The 13953-nt window shown below is 50.9% G+C and overlaps 1 protein-coding gene across 1 annotated transcript; it reads right to left on the bottom strand.

The window, feature by feature from the left end:
* Window positions 1–209: 209 nt before the first annotated feature.
* ALAD (aminolevulinate dehydratase) lies at window positions 210–11240 on the bottom strand. The gene is made up of 12 exons (XM_037798191.1): window positions 11109–11240; window positions 4840–5035; window positions 3888–3938; window positions 3342–3438; window positions 2817–2952; window positions 2615–2698; window positions 2426–2514; window positions 2058–2113; window positions 1883–1970; window positions 1706–1792; window positions 1308–1437; window positions 210–367 (listed from the first exon to the last, which is right to left on the bottom strand). The coding sequence occupies exons 2-12, from the start codon at window positions 4950–4952 to the stop codon at window positions 306–308; spliced, it is 993 nt and encodes a 330-aa protein (XP_037654119.1). The 5' UTR covers window positions 4953–5035; window positions 11109–11240; the 3' UTR covers window positions 210–305.
* Window positions 11241–13953: the final 2713 nt, after the last annotated feature.

Raw genomic sequence — 13953 nt, 5'->3', positions numbered from 1 at the left:
GTGCCCGTAACTCCTGGCTGTGTTCAAGCTGAAGCCACACCAGAGGAAAGAGATGAGGGGCAGAGGTGGGCCTCAGAACGGACCCAGAGGAGAGGTGGGGAAGCTTGGGGTGAGGATGTGGCTGCGAGGGCTGAGACCGAGCATGCTGGCAGACACCACCCAGGGCCATGGACACCTGCAAGCATGTAAGCAGGAAGAGGGCACAAGGGCACAGTTCTAAAGGCAGCATTTACTTTGGTTTTCACTTTTCCAAGGCCCCAGGAATTTTTAAAGTTCTAGTTCTTGGGTCTTGCACACTTTCTCCATCACTTCTCTTTTAGCCACTGCAATAGCTGTGGTGTGTAGTAGGTGATGATGATGTCGGCACCTGTGTGGGAGAGAAGCAGGAGGCAGAGGGAAGCAGGCTGTTAGCTCTGGGTGCACCTTCTGGGAGATGACGGCCAGGGAGGGAGGAAGGGCCTCTGGCTATCACAAAGAGCTGCAGCCCATGGGCGTGGCAGCATAAGCTGGAGCGCAGCTCTGGCCAGCTCTAGCTGTGTATGCTGTGTGGCCTTGAGTAAGTCATTCTCTCTGAGGCTTAGTTTCCCCATGAATAAAATGCATGGGAGAAGTGGTTAAAATGGGAAATTTTATGTTGTATACATGTTACCATGATAAAAATTAAAACAAAGTCTCCGTAAAACTGTACAACACAAAGAGTGAACCCTAATATAAACTATGGACTTCGTTAATAATATAATTCTAATAATACTGATTTATCAATCACAACAAAGGGACCACACTAAGGCGAAACATTAGTAACAGGAAAAACTGTGTGTGCATTTGGGGTATATGGGAACTCTGCACTTTTTGTGTACTTTTTCTGTAAACAAACCACAGCTCTAAAAAATAAAGTTTATTAAGAAAAAAAAAAGCATGGTGGGGAAAATTGTTGAGAGATAAGTTCCCTTCCCACGCTCGTGTGCAATATTAGCAAAATGAGCACCCATTTCTGGAGTGATGCACATGCAAATTATACACATCATCTCAATTAATCCTCACAACAACCCTGTGCCAGGAATCTTATCCCAAGTTTACAGACGAGGACACTGAGGCTCAGAGTAGTGGCTTGGTCAAGGCCTCACAACTAAAAAGCAACAGAGGGCTCTGCTTTCTTCACTGCTCCACATTCTGTTCTGCAGTTCCACATCAGTCTGTGTCTGTTTAGAGCTCTGGTTTTTCTGGGCATGAGACTTTGTTTCCTTACCTGGGCATAGTGCCTGTCAGTCCCTGGGGCACAGGTCAAGCACCACCCCCCACCTGCCTACCTGCTCTGCGGAAGGCAGTCATGGCCTCCAGGACAGCAGCCTTGAGATCAAACGCCCCGGCCTGGGCTCCGTGCCACAGCATGGCAAACTCTCCAGAAACGTGGTACACGGCGAGGGGGAGCTCAGGGTGCTGCAGAGAAGCAGCGAAGGGAAGAGTGGGTTGATGTGGAGGGTGGGCGAGCCTCTGGGAGGGTCCCTTCCTCCCTGCCCAATCCATGACCACCGTGCTCTAAGCCACCACTTCTGGCAGCCTGGCCCTTTCTAGCACTGGCACAGAAGCCCATGGTGGGTCAGGGACAGAGCCCTTCCAACTCTGAGGTCCCTCCATCTAAAGTCCCGGAGTCTGTGGAAAAACCCTCTCGCCTCCGAGACCCCTCCTGCCCCGGCTTCGTGTTCACCTTGTCCTTCACCTCCCGCACAACGTCCAGATAGGGCATCCCTGGTTTCACCATGAGCATGTCGGCTCCTTCCCGTACATCCCGGTCCTAAGAGATGGGGTGTAGCGTGGGCAGTCCCGGGAGGTGAAAGAGGGAGAGGGGGACAGGCTGGAGGACGGCCAATCCCCGGTCACTCACCACCGCTCGGAGGGCCAGGCCTCGAGCTCCTGGGGGCAGCTGGTAGCAGCGGCGGTCTCCGAAAGCTGGGCTTGACTGAGCTGCATCCCTGGGAAGCAGAGTGATCAGGGTGGCTTCAGCTTTGGGCTAATGGGCCAGGGATTTAACAGCAGACCCATGCCCCACCCCGACTCACCGGAAAGGACCATAGAAGCAGGAGGCAAACTTGGCACTATAGCTCATCACTGACACCTGGGGGAGACAACAGTGGGGTGAGGGGGTGGCTCAGCCAGCCCTTCACAAAAGGCCGAAGGTGACATGGCACGGAGAGAAAGGACCCTGGCTGGGCAGGAGAGGGCCTGTGTTCTAGTCTCTGCCCCACTGGGTCACAAGTCCTTTGGAGCTTTGATTTCCCCATCTGATGGGCAGAGGCTGAGATGGGTCCCAAAGGCCTCGGCCAGTGCAGTCTTCAGTTCTGCGATTCTTGGCAGATATGGTGGGCAGGGCTGGCCCAGGCTCTCTCCTCATTCCCCAAGCCCTTCCCCTGTACTCCCCGCCTGGTACCCTGTTGCCAAGTCCATGGGCCATCAGGGCCTCCTTGATGGCTTCCACGCGTCCATCCATCATGTCCGACGGGGCGACCACCTGACATCCTGAGGGGCACAGGGGGGCCTTCAGAACTCTGGGACCCTCCTGTCCACTCTGCCACCTCCCTGACCCCGAGGTGTCCATCCCTGCTGGCGACTCACTCACCTGCCTTGGCATAGGCCAGTGCCACCTGTGCCAGACGCTGGCGGCTCGCCTCAGCCTGGAATGTTCCATTCTCGCTTAGAAGCCCTGCAGGACAGATCGCTGGGTTTGGGGGAGGCTTGGGCCCTGGCCCAGCCCCACACTGAGGAGAGGTGGGCATGTGCCCTGTGAGGGGCAGCAGAGCTGGAGGGAGGGGCTAGCTCACCGCAGTGGCCATGTGAGGTGTAGGGACACAGGCAAACGTCACAGGCCACTAGGAGGCTGGGGAAGGTCTTCCGCAGCAGACGGACAGCCTCGATAGTTGGGGAGTCCTCGGAGTCGGCTGCAGAGCCCTGCTCATCCTAGGGGCAGGAGGAGGATGGAGCAGTGGGTCTATTAACAGGAAGGCTTCAAGAAGGCACAATGGGACAGCCAGAGCGCAGTCCCACCCTCTCCTTTTATCACCGCCTCAGCCCCTGGGCGAGAAAGCACAGCAAGACCATTCCCATTTTGCAGAGGGAGCAATGGAGCCCCAGAGAGGGGGCTTGACTTGTCCGGGCCGGGTGTTGTGGCCCTCTTAAATGTCCTGATCCTACAAGGATGCTAATTTTAGGGCAGGGACCATGGCCCTTCACCTGTGGTCCCAGGACCTGCATCAGGCCTGAGTGAGGATGTGGTCAGGATAGAACTTCAGCCCACCCTCGCTCGGCCTTCCCTCCTTCCCCTCTAGACCCTTCCTCCAATTCTTCACCTTGGGAACTCTGCTGGGGACCCCAAAGATCAGGACGCAGCACAGACCCTCTTCCACCAGGGGTCTCAGCATCTCTTCCAGCCGGTTCACACCATACCTAGATGGGGGTGGTATAGGGGCTGAGGTGAGGCAGGTCCTAGGCTGGTTAAGAGTCAAGTTGCACTTGGCACCACGAGGGCTCAAGTCCCGCAGTCCGGGGAGGAGAAAACACCCACCAAACAGATGGGGAAACTGAGGCCCCTAGTAGCAGAACTATGGAATTCAGCTGTGGCAGGCCCCTCCCAAGTTCTCTTGTTGAACTCCCATCTGAAGTTCAGATGTCCTCTGCAACAGACTCATGCAGCCAGGCCTCTACTATGATGCCTCTGGTGACGGGTAGCTCATTACTTCACAAGGCTGCCTCTTCTATTGTGGAACAGCTTTGACTTTGAGAAAACCCTTCTCTCCACTGAAATGAAGGCTGCCTGTCTGTATCTTCCACCTCCTGGCACCCCCACCTGTGAAATCCCCTCTCCACCTCCCCACCCTCCCCACCATGTCTCCTACCTGGCCACTCCTGGGAGGCTGGCGATAGGCTGTATGTCATCAGGAACATCCCTGCAAGAGCGTAGGATGGGCTATGGACTGGTATCTATGGGAAGGGCCGGCGGGTAAGGGGGTGACCGGATTGGGGGTGGGAAGGAATATGCAATTGGAGATGGTAGGAGAAGGTGGGATCCAGTGTCTGGTTCCCCTGCCTGGCCAAGCCCACAGCCTGAAATAATAAGGACAACAAGAAAAACAGTAACAGCAAGAGCAGCTGTATTAGAACAGGAACAAGAGCAGGGAGTCAGGTGGCTGAGAAGTTGGACTCTGTGGTCAGAGGGCCCTTGTGTCCTAGCCCACCTTGACGAGGTGACCTTGGCCAGGTGGTGTCACCTCTCTGAGCCTCAGTCCCTCATCCGTTTCTTGGGTGGTTCATTCATTCAACAAACACTTATTAGCACTTATGTGTGGGGCACTTTCTAGGCTCTGGTGATATGGCAGTCAACGAGGCAGACAAAAATCCCTGCTCGCATGGAGACGATATTCTAGGGGCTAATACCTGCACCTTCTTGACATAAATGCTGCCAGGATTGAATGAGATAATGTATGTAGGTGCTTGGCATAGTACCTGGTACACAGTAAATATGCAATAAATTTTGGCTCTGGCTATTACTAATAATCACGATCGCATCTCTTACAATGCATATAGCACTTTACAGCCCCAAAGAACCTTTTCAGCTTCTACCTTATTGCAAAAGCTCGGGAGGGCAGGCCAGGGTCACTGTTCTCATTTTTCCAGATAGGAAGAATGAGTTCTTCTTCTCCCGGTTTGTTTTGTTCCTAAGGCTGTTGTGCTTAACCCAGGAAGCCGCTTCCAGAAGGGCCATCGGAGGGCCAAGCCGACAGCCCCTGCACCACTGATGCCCACCCCACCGTGGCAGACCTGAGGCCCCGCCCATTCCTGGGGACTCACGTGACAAAGATGGGGTAGATGAGGGTGGAGGCCCGGAGGGTGGTGGTGGCTGTCTGCCAGGTCCGAAGCAGTGGGTGGAAGTAGCCGCTGTGCAGGACAGACTGTGGCTGCATGGTGCGGGCCTGGTGTGAGAACACGGCAGTCAGCCAGTTGAGATGGAGAACTACTGGGGTGTCCGTCTGCTGCGCTCTCAGCCCTGGGGGGACCATGAGAGGTTCGTGAGACACAGTTCCTGTCCCTAGAAGATGGGCCAACCTCCACCCCAGACCCTCCCAGATCCCCACATCCCCTGCCCACTAGCCCAGTGCTACTCAGAGTGTGGTCCACCAACTCCTGAGGCCCACCACGAGGAGAGCAGAGAAATCAACATAAGCCTTTAGAACCTTCCGTAGCCACTTGACAAAGTAATTTTAGGTCTTTGGACTCTAATCATACAAAATTTGGGCTATTTTGTATGGCTGTTTTTTTTTAATATATAACATTTTCTTAGTAATTTATTTTATTGTAATTTATTTTATTGTATTTTATCAAAGAATCAAACTGTGATAAATTGGAAATTAAAAAATCCTGGTGCTTCTCCATACATATCTTAAGAAGCACTGATCTAGCCCACATTTAAATTTTGTTTATGCCATCAAAAATGTCCACATTTAAGGCAGAAATTTCAGAAAATTATAGACAAGCAAAGATGGAAAAACAGTTCTTGCTTAATGGGTACAGAGTTTCTGTTTGGGGTGATGAAACATGTTGGACATAGATAAAGGTGACAGCTGTAGAACATTGGAACATATTCAATGCCACCGAATTGTACACTTTAAAAAGGCTAAAGTGGCAAATTTTGTATTATATATATTTTACTATGATAAAAAATAAACAGAGAGAGGAAAATCCCGTGTAATTCTACCTCTAAAGAGCTACACCTTGGTACCTGGACTTCTTGTTAGAGGTGACACACACTAAGGATCAAACAGTGCCATGCATGAGAGAGAGACGGACACCCCCTCACCCCCCAGCAGAGTGGCCTCCAAATCTCTGTCTTGGTCAGTCCAGGGAGCCTCCTGCTGATCCACAAGCACAGGCTACACTTGGCCCCCCTCCTGCTTTGCTCACCCTGTTCCCTTTACCTGGAAGGCTCGGGTACCCCCCACGACCTCCCCACACCCACATCCAACCAGCTTCTCCCTCCCTGACTCAAGCTTCTCTTCAGACCTGGATCACAGTCTTGCTTATATAACAGCTCTTGGTGGACCTATCTAATCCCAGGAGACTGAGCCTCTGCAGGGCAGAGTCCGGAGTTATTCATTTTTGCCTCCTCTGTAGCAACCTGCTCTGGGCCTGGCACACGGCAAAGGTTTAATGACATGAAGTACAAGACAATGGGCCCTAAAGGCCAAATAAGTGATGCACAATGAAGGAAGTGGGGCATCACCATCTGTTCTTTGAGTATCTACTGTGAGCCGGTCCTGCTGGAAACTCACTTGTCTGATTTCTCAGAGTTCACACAACAGTCCTGGGAGGGGGGCTCACTGTGGGCCTATCAGAGAGGACCCAGACCCTAACTGAAACCCGAGTTCATTGGGAAGAGGCCTGTGGGAAGAAGACGGGGGCTCGAACTTGATTTGGCAGGATGAGCAGATGCAGCGTGGCAGACGGAAAGGGAAGAGAACATTCTTTCCAGAAGGGAAGAAAGGGGCAAAGGTGGGGAAGAGGAATGGCTATAGCCAGGGACTGTTCTGAGACATGAAGAGGCAATCGAGGCATGGGGGGAGGTAAAGGAGGGAGGAGGAAGCGGGGAAGAGGAAGAAGGCCAGGGCTGCTGAGGACGCCACACTTCAGAGGCCTGAGCGCCAGACTGAGATCATGGAAGATTTCCTGAGCAGGGGACGGGGAGTGGCCTGATCAAAGCCTGGTTTAGGAAGATGAATCTTGTAGCTTAAGCAGAACAGACCGGAAGCAGAGGAGCAGGGAAGCTGTGGGGGTCAGAGGGGCGGAGAAGGAAAGGCCAGGGAAAAGCAGCCAGAAGGCAGTTGCAGGGCGGATGCTCTGAGCCTGCCTGACCCATGAGCAGCAGAGACAGGGACAGGGCAGGAAGAGGGTGGTGGGGAGCTGGGCTTGGAGAGGAGGTGGAGGGCTCCATTTTAGACACTTCCTTTTGGAGGTGCCTGGGGGAACACCCAGTAGCCAAGTGGGGAAAAAAGAGCGCCACCAAATGTGGGAGCTGGTAGACCCAAGTCTAACTCTCCTTGTATAAATGGGAACCTCGAAGCCCAGAGAGGGGCAGGGACTTACCCAAGGCCACACAGCAAGTTAGAGACTAAAACAGTAGGACTAAAACCCTGGTGTATCAATTCCCAGGAGAGGAGGGGGTTCTTTGGCACACTGATGCCTGCCTGTCTCCCCACCGTCTCCCAGGTTCCTTTAGCTCCCTTTGAACCAGCTCGGGAGCCGCTTTTATCGGGTCCTCCTCCTTGGCAGGGCTGGGGTTATCAGGAGCCACACGGAGACCCACCCTGCCACCACACCCCTGGGCCAGCCTTCCCACCCGACACAGGGGCAGGCCAGGCTGCCCCACGGATGCAGTCATTCTCAGAGCCCCCACCCCCAAAGGTGCACTCATTCAGCAGAATTGAGGGTCCGAGTACCCAATTTGTGTAAGACTAGCCTCTCAGGCCTGCCAGGGGTGAAGCCCACCCAGCTCAGGGAGTTAAGTCATTGCCCAAAGCCACAGCCAGTTGGTGACTGAACCAGAACTTGAGCCTGCTCTAGACTTCAAGTGCATGGTTTTATAGACTCTGCCTTTCTCTGTCTATACTGTCTTTGCCTTGGGGGCTGAAGAGATGGAGGGAACAACACAGAAATATACTGAGTGCATATTATATTATGTTCCGGGCACTGGACTGGGGACTTTTTTTTTTTTTTTTTTTTTTAATTAAATTCAGTTTTATTGAAATACATTCACACACCATACAATCATCCATGGTATATAATCCACTGTCCACAGTATGATAACATAGTTATGCGTTCATCACCACAATCTATCTCTGAACATTTTCCTTACATCAGAAAGAACCAGAACAAGAATAAAAAATAAAAGTGAAAAAAGAACATCCAAATCATCCCCCCATCCCACCCCATTTGTCCTTTAGTTTTTATCCCCATTTTTCTACTCATCCATACACTAGATAAAGGGGGTGTGATCCACAAGGTCTTCACAATCACACTGTCACTCCTTGTAATCTACATTATTATATAATTGTCTTCAGGAGTCCAGACTGCTGGGTTGGAGTCTGGTAGTTTCAGGTATTTACTTCTAGCTATTCCAATACATTAAAACCTAAGAGGTGTTATCTATATAGTGCATAAGAATGTCCACCAGAGTGACCTCTCGACTCCATTTGAAATCTCTCAGCCACTGAAACTATTTCGTCTCATTTTGCATCCCTGTTTTGGTCAAGAAGATACTCTCAGTCCCACGATGCCGGGTCCACATTCATCCCCGGGAGTCATATTCTGCATTGCCAGGGAGATTTACACCCCTGGGAGTCGGTGGACTGGGGACTTTATATATATTAACCTTATTTAGTTGCAGAGAATTGTCCCGACTTTTAGTGATAAGGAAACAGAGACTCAGAGAGTTTCAGTGACTTGCTCAATGTCATTCTGGAGAATCAAGTCAGATTTTGAAGCTAGGTCTAAGTCCCTGGTTTATTTCCCAGGCCCCTAGCTTCTGGAATCCAAAGCTGCATTCCACCGGCCTTCTGCCATTAGGAGGCTGAGGGAGCAACTGCCTGTGGCTTATCCAATGCAACAGGGCAGGGCTGTCTAGGAGCACGGTGATTCAAATTGGACTCTCAGGAGACAAGGGTGGGGGGTGGAGGGAGTGGAGGGGATACAGGAGGAAGGGCAGGGTGGTGAGGGGGAGACTGGACTAGGGCAGATCCACTTTTATCTGCTTTTTAATTTTAGAGTTGAAAAAGAGATTTGATTTGAGAAACAGAGGTCGGTGCTGAGAAAATAAAAAGTTGAAAATCACCAACCTGGCTTAATCCCTTCCTTTTTAATATGGGAAACAGGGTGCAGAGAAGGGACAGGGCTTATTCGAGACCACACAGCGAGTCAGGCGCAGAGCTAGGACTTGGCCCTGGGTTTCTTGGCCCTGTCCTTACACTACACATTGTTACAGCAGGGGCTTCAGAGTGGAAAGATGCCCTCTGAACCATAGCTGATCTCTGTGTGCAGAGCCAAATCCAGGCTGGGGTGTTGCTTTCTGAAAAGTTCCTCCAAGTCTGGGAGACTTTCACACCACAGGTTAAACCACGTGACCCTATACTGAAGACAGGAGCAAGCCCCTGGACACCAACCCTCAAGCAACCACAGAACAGCTTAGCTCTGCTGGAAGGCAGTGAAGGGCAGTGCAGAAAGAACCCAAGTTTCAGAGGCAAACAGACCCCAATTCTGGTCAATACTCTGCTGTGTGACTTTGGGCAAGGTTGCTGACTTTTCAGAGTCTTCATTTCGTGTTCTACAGAATGGGCTTGATCCTATTAAAACTGCAAAGTTGCAGAGAAGATTAGAGATAGCGATGAGATACGTGCCTGGCACCAAGTAGGCACACAGTAAACTGTAGCTATTTTTATTATTTTTAGGAGTGGAGCTGGGCTGGAACAAAATCTCCAGACTTGCCAGCACAATGCTACACCTCCACACCACACCCAGAAGGGAACACATTTACTCAAACCCGTGCAAGCTGTAGGGTCTTCCAAGATCTCTGAGGTGGGGTCCCTGCCTCCAGTGGCTTCGTGTGGTGGAGGAGAAATACGGCCACACTGATGCTAGAGTAGGGGAGTGGAGCAGGGGCTGTGGGAGGGACCTGTGTCTCTGGGAGTCAGAGTCATGGAAGGGGAGACACTGAGGCTAGGTAGCTTTTCAGATTGATTATGAAGGTTGTCTCCCTTCCTTAGAAGGCACTATCCCCAATCTGGGGTAACTAAGTCGCTGCTTGTGAGCTGCTGTTAAGGAGGGACTGAGAAAGAGCTGCAGGGCCTGAAGCCCTCTGCCCCCACTTGATATCTGGAATCAGCTGAGGATTCCAGAGGCTGTGGTCCTGGCACCAGGAGTTGGAAGCTGCTGCCAGCTCTGGCAGGCTTGCCACCAGCAGAGAGGAGGCCGTGAGGAGGGCCAGGTAGGTGGAGGGTGGCCAGGGCTGAGAAATCCAAAGTCCCCAAAGGGCCCAGGGCAGCAGCTGTCAGGCAGTTCTGTAAAGGAACCAAATGGCTGCCTATTCGTTCAACCAGCATTTCCTGAATAGCTACTCTGGTCTGTCCCAGTGCTAGATACTGGGATTAAAAAGAAAAATGAGACCCAAGCCTTGTCTAAGGCTTTGAAGAGCCCACCCCCCTCTGAGTTTGGCTATGTAGAGCCACAAGACTCCTAGAACAGACTGTAGTTCCACAGACTCCTAGAGTATCTTGGCTAAGAGGCTCCTTAAAAGCTGCGGATTGTAAATCCCATATAGAAATTATGGTGAAACTGGGCTCAGAGAAGGGCAGGCAGTGGCCCAAGATCACAGAGCTGGAAAGTGGCAGATCTGGGGCTAGAATCCAGGTCTCCAGCTTCCCAGTCCTGAATTTCTGCCATCATCCCCTTGATGTTTTAAGGACAGATCCTAAAGCGGTTTACCAGCAGAAGCTGGCCTTGAGGAAGCTCTAGGCAGGTGCGAGCAGAGGGGGAAGGTAGAACTCTAACTCCTAACCTGGCTGCAGCAAGCAGCTTGATGGCTACGTGTGTGGGCTTTGAGTCTGATAGACGTGGGTGCTAAACCTCGCTCTGTCACCGTCCAGCTGCGTGATATCAGTTTTCTCATCTGGCAAACGGAGACCTGAACGACCTCAACGGACTGTTGTAAGGGTGAATGGGCAATGCATGAAATGCCCTCACTTGCCTAGCACAAAGCGGCTGTTATTGTTGCCACGTTCCTCCCCCATTCTTGGAGGCTGGCATTGGTGGCGACTGCCCCGACGGTCTCCGAGGGGGCAGACCCCCGAGAATAGATGCGGAGCCCGGATACCTTGCCTCTGGCTGGAGCAGGACCATCTAAGAGTCCAAACTGGTGTCCCTCCGGGACTCCGTCCCCGGCTGCATCGGTTGCACCGCCTGCGCTTCAGGCGCACAGCACAATCCGGGGGCGCGGGGCTCTGGTTGCCGCAGCCCCCCATCACCCTGGAGACGCCTCCAAGCCCGCCATCTCCTTGAGTCCGGCCCCCGCTTACCTGCCTCCCCGCTGCTCCTGCCGCCACAGGCTCCCGCTCTGCGTTCCCCGGGCCCACGTGGGGGCGGGGCGCTCACCCGGAAACCACTCCCCCTCCCACGGCCCGCCCCCTCCCCGCGTGCAGGCCACGCCCCAAGGGCACTTTCCCCGCTGGCTGCTCAGCTCCGGCCGCGTCCCGGCCACACACGTCGGACGGAGCCTGGCCAATCGAGTGTGCCGAGGGATGCAGGGCCCGCCCCTTCCCAAGCCGTGGCCAGTGCTTGGGCGGGGAACAGCCAAGAGGGAGCCCACGTGGGCGGCGCAGGAACGGCGGGGGAGGGGTCCCTAGTGCGAGCCAGCCTCGGAGGCGGTTGCGGCCCAGGAGCTTACTTACAGTCCTCCTCTTCCCCGCTTAGTGTATTCTTGGCGCTTGTTAATTGTTTGTTGAAAGAATAATTGGATATCAAGGACATTAAAACAACACCGTAATACGTAACACAATAGCTAAGTCCGTTTTTGCGGACTGAAGCATTTTAAAGTAGTTGAGTTCAGCACCAGACTGCCTTCCAGTTTTCACAGAAAATAGATTTCAGCGTAATTACTTGGGGGCCTTTTTGCGCCTCGGGTTAGGAGATGTAATGTGAAAGACTCTAGACGCTTGGGCACTTTAGAAAAGCTCCAAGTCTGACAGGAGCAGCCAAAGTGCTTTGGGAAGACGGGGAGAGTTGTGTGCAGGGGCAGAGGGATTCGGTGGGGTGTATGGGCCCTGGGGGAGCTGTAGAATTGAATGGGTGGAGTAAGTATCAAGGATCATCACCCCAGCAAAGGAATGCCCTCGCAGAGGTGCATCGGGGATTATCAAAAAGGTGACTTTGAATTGTGAAGGATGCCAGCAGTTTGCATTACACTTCTCGGATTTTATTTCTCAAAATCTGTACCCCGAGCCTATTTTATACTTCTTTGTGTTTTAAAGGAGCATAGTGATTTAATGCTAATGAAATATGATACTGCTTGGTTCTCAGCTACTGGAGTTCTGATCAGTGTCCAACAAGGAAGGGGGTGGAAAGGAAGTAATACCTTATGCGTTAAAGAGTAAAGGACAGTACCACACATTTTACATGAATTCATTTAATCTTGACAATGACTATATCACCATCCTTGCGTCACAGATTTGGAACCAAACTCCAGGGAGATTGAGTAATTTGCGGAATGTCACAGTAGGCTCTCTCTGCAATTCTTGCTAATAATTGTGCTTTTTCAACTTACATGGGGTAATGTTTGCCCCCCACCGCACACCCCCATTTAATCCCCTGCTCTTTTTGTTTCCTAGCTGCCTCCCCAAAATACTACGCAATGGGTTGGCTTAAACAATGGGATTTATTACCTCAGGGTTTTGAGCCTACGAGAAGTCCAAAATCAAGGTGTCATTAAGGCAATGCTTTCTCCCAGAAGCCTGTAACTTTCTGGGGCTGGCTTCCAGAGGTCCTTGTCCTTGGCTTTTCTATCACATGGCAGTACATGGTGGCCTCTCCTTTCTCTTCCCAGTTCTGTTGACTTTCAGCCCCTGGCTGCTCCCTCTGACTCTCTTTCTCTGTGACCTAAAAGGCCTTCAGTTAGAGGATTAAGACCCATTCTGATTCAGTTGGGCCACACCTGAACTGAAATAACCTCATCAAAAGGTCCAATTTCCAAAGGGTTCACACCCACAGGAATAGATTAAGTTTAAGAACATGTTTTTCTGGGGTACATGGCTCCAAACCACTACACCTGCCCAACATTTCTTTCATACTTATTTCTTCTTTGAGTTTACTGATAAATAAAAATAAAGACAGAAGAGTAGAAAACTTTAAAATGTTGTCTGGTATAATCTATTACTCCTATGTCTTTTTCTTGTTTTTCACTGAAAGATCTGTTCCCAATTTTTTCCATGATTTTTCTTTTATCTTTCACTCTTGTTCATAAAAAAATATCGTGAATGCAACAATAAGGATGTCTGAAGCATAGGCTTGAGGAAAGGGAGTCAAACACAAAAGAGTACATATTATATGATTTCCTATAGATGAAGTACAAAACCAGGCAAAATTAAACTGTGCTGTTAGTCAGGAAAGAGGTTACCATTATGGAGTGATTGAAGGGAGCCCACAGGGGCTTCTGAGGGTGGTGGTGGTGGTGTTTATTGATCTGGGTGGGGATTACAGGGATGTGTTTCATTTGTGAAATTTCATCAATTCTACATTTTGTACCTTTTAGTATGTATGTTATACTTCAGTAAAAATAAATAAATTTAATAAAGGTATTGTGCCTCCCAGGTCCATGGCCTTGTGCTGAATGCTGTGAAAAGCATAAAAAGAAATAGAAGCAATGCAGCAGGTCATGGGAACAAGATTCCAGTTCTTTCATAAATTAGTGGGGAGACCTTGAGCAAGTCACTTCTCTCTGATGAAACTCAACTTCCCCACTGGTAAAAACAAAGGGTGGGGCTGCAAAAATAATTCTCCATGGGGAATTGAGGGGTAACCCCTCAACCCTTGAAACCAGATAATATTCTCTCAGCATGGAGGGCCATAGTTAAAAAAGATGAGAAACAATGCCTTAGCCCAGTAAGAAACAGATGGTAAACTGAGCCCTTGGAAATCCAGACACCATTACAAGAATGGTAAGAGGCGTGGCTGGGAAAAAACTGGTGGATGATCTCAAAGATCCTTAAAATTTTGTAGTTGTAACGCATAGCTTTACTCTCAGAAAACATCAGTTTTCTTAGGTAACGTTTAAACACATGAAACAATGGACAGACAACAGTGTCAAACTGTAATCGTCCTTAGAAAGCAAAGATTAGCATGGGTCAAGGGTCATTAAGATTGCTTCAA

The sequence above is a fragment of the Choloepus didactylus genome, chromosome 10 (assembly GCF_015220235.1).
Source record: "Choloepus didactylus isolate mChoDid1 chromosome 10, mChoDid1.pri, whole genome shotgun sequence".
NCBI lineage: Eukaryota > Metazoa > Chordata > Mammalia > Pilosa > Megalonychidae > Choloepus > Choloepus didactylus.
Note: the sequence above shows the minus strand (reverse complement) of the source record. Positions and strands in the feature narration are given on the sequence as shown.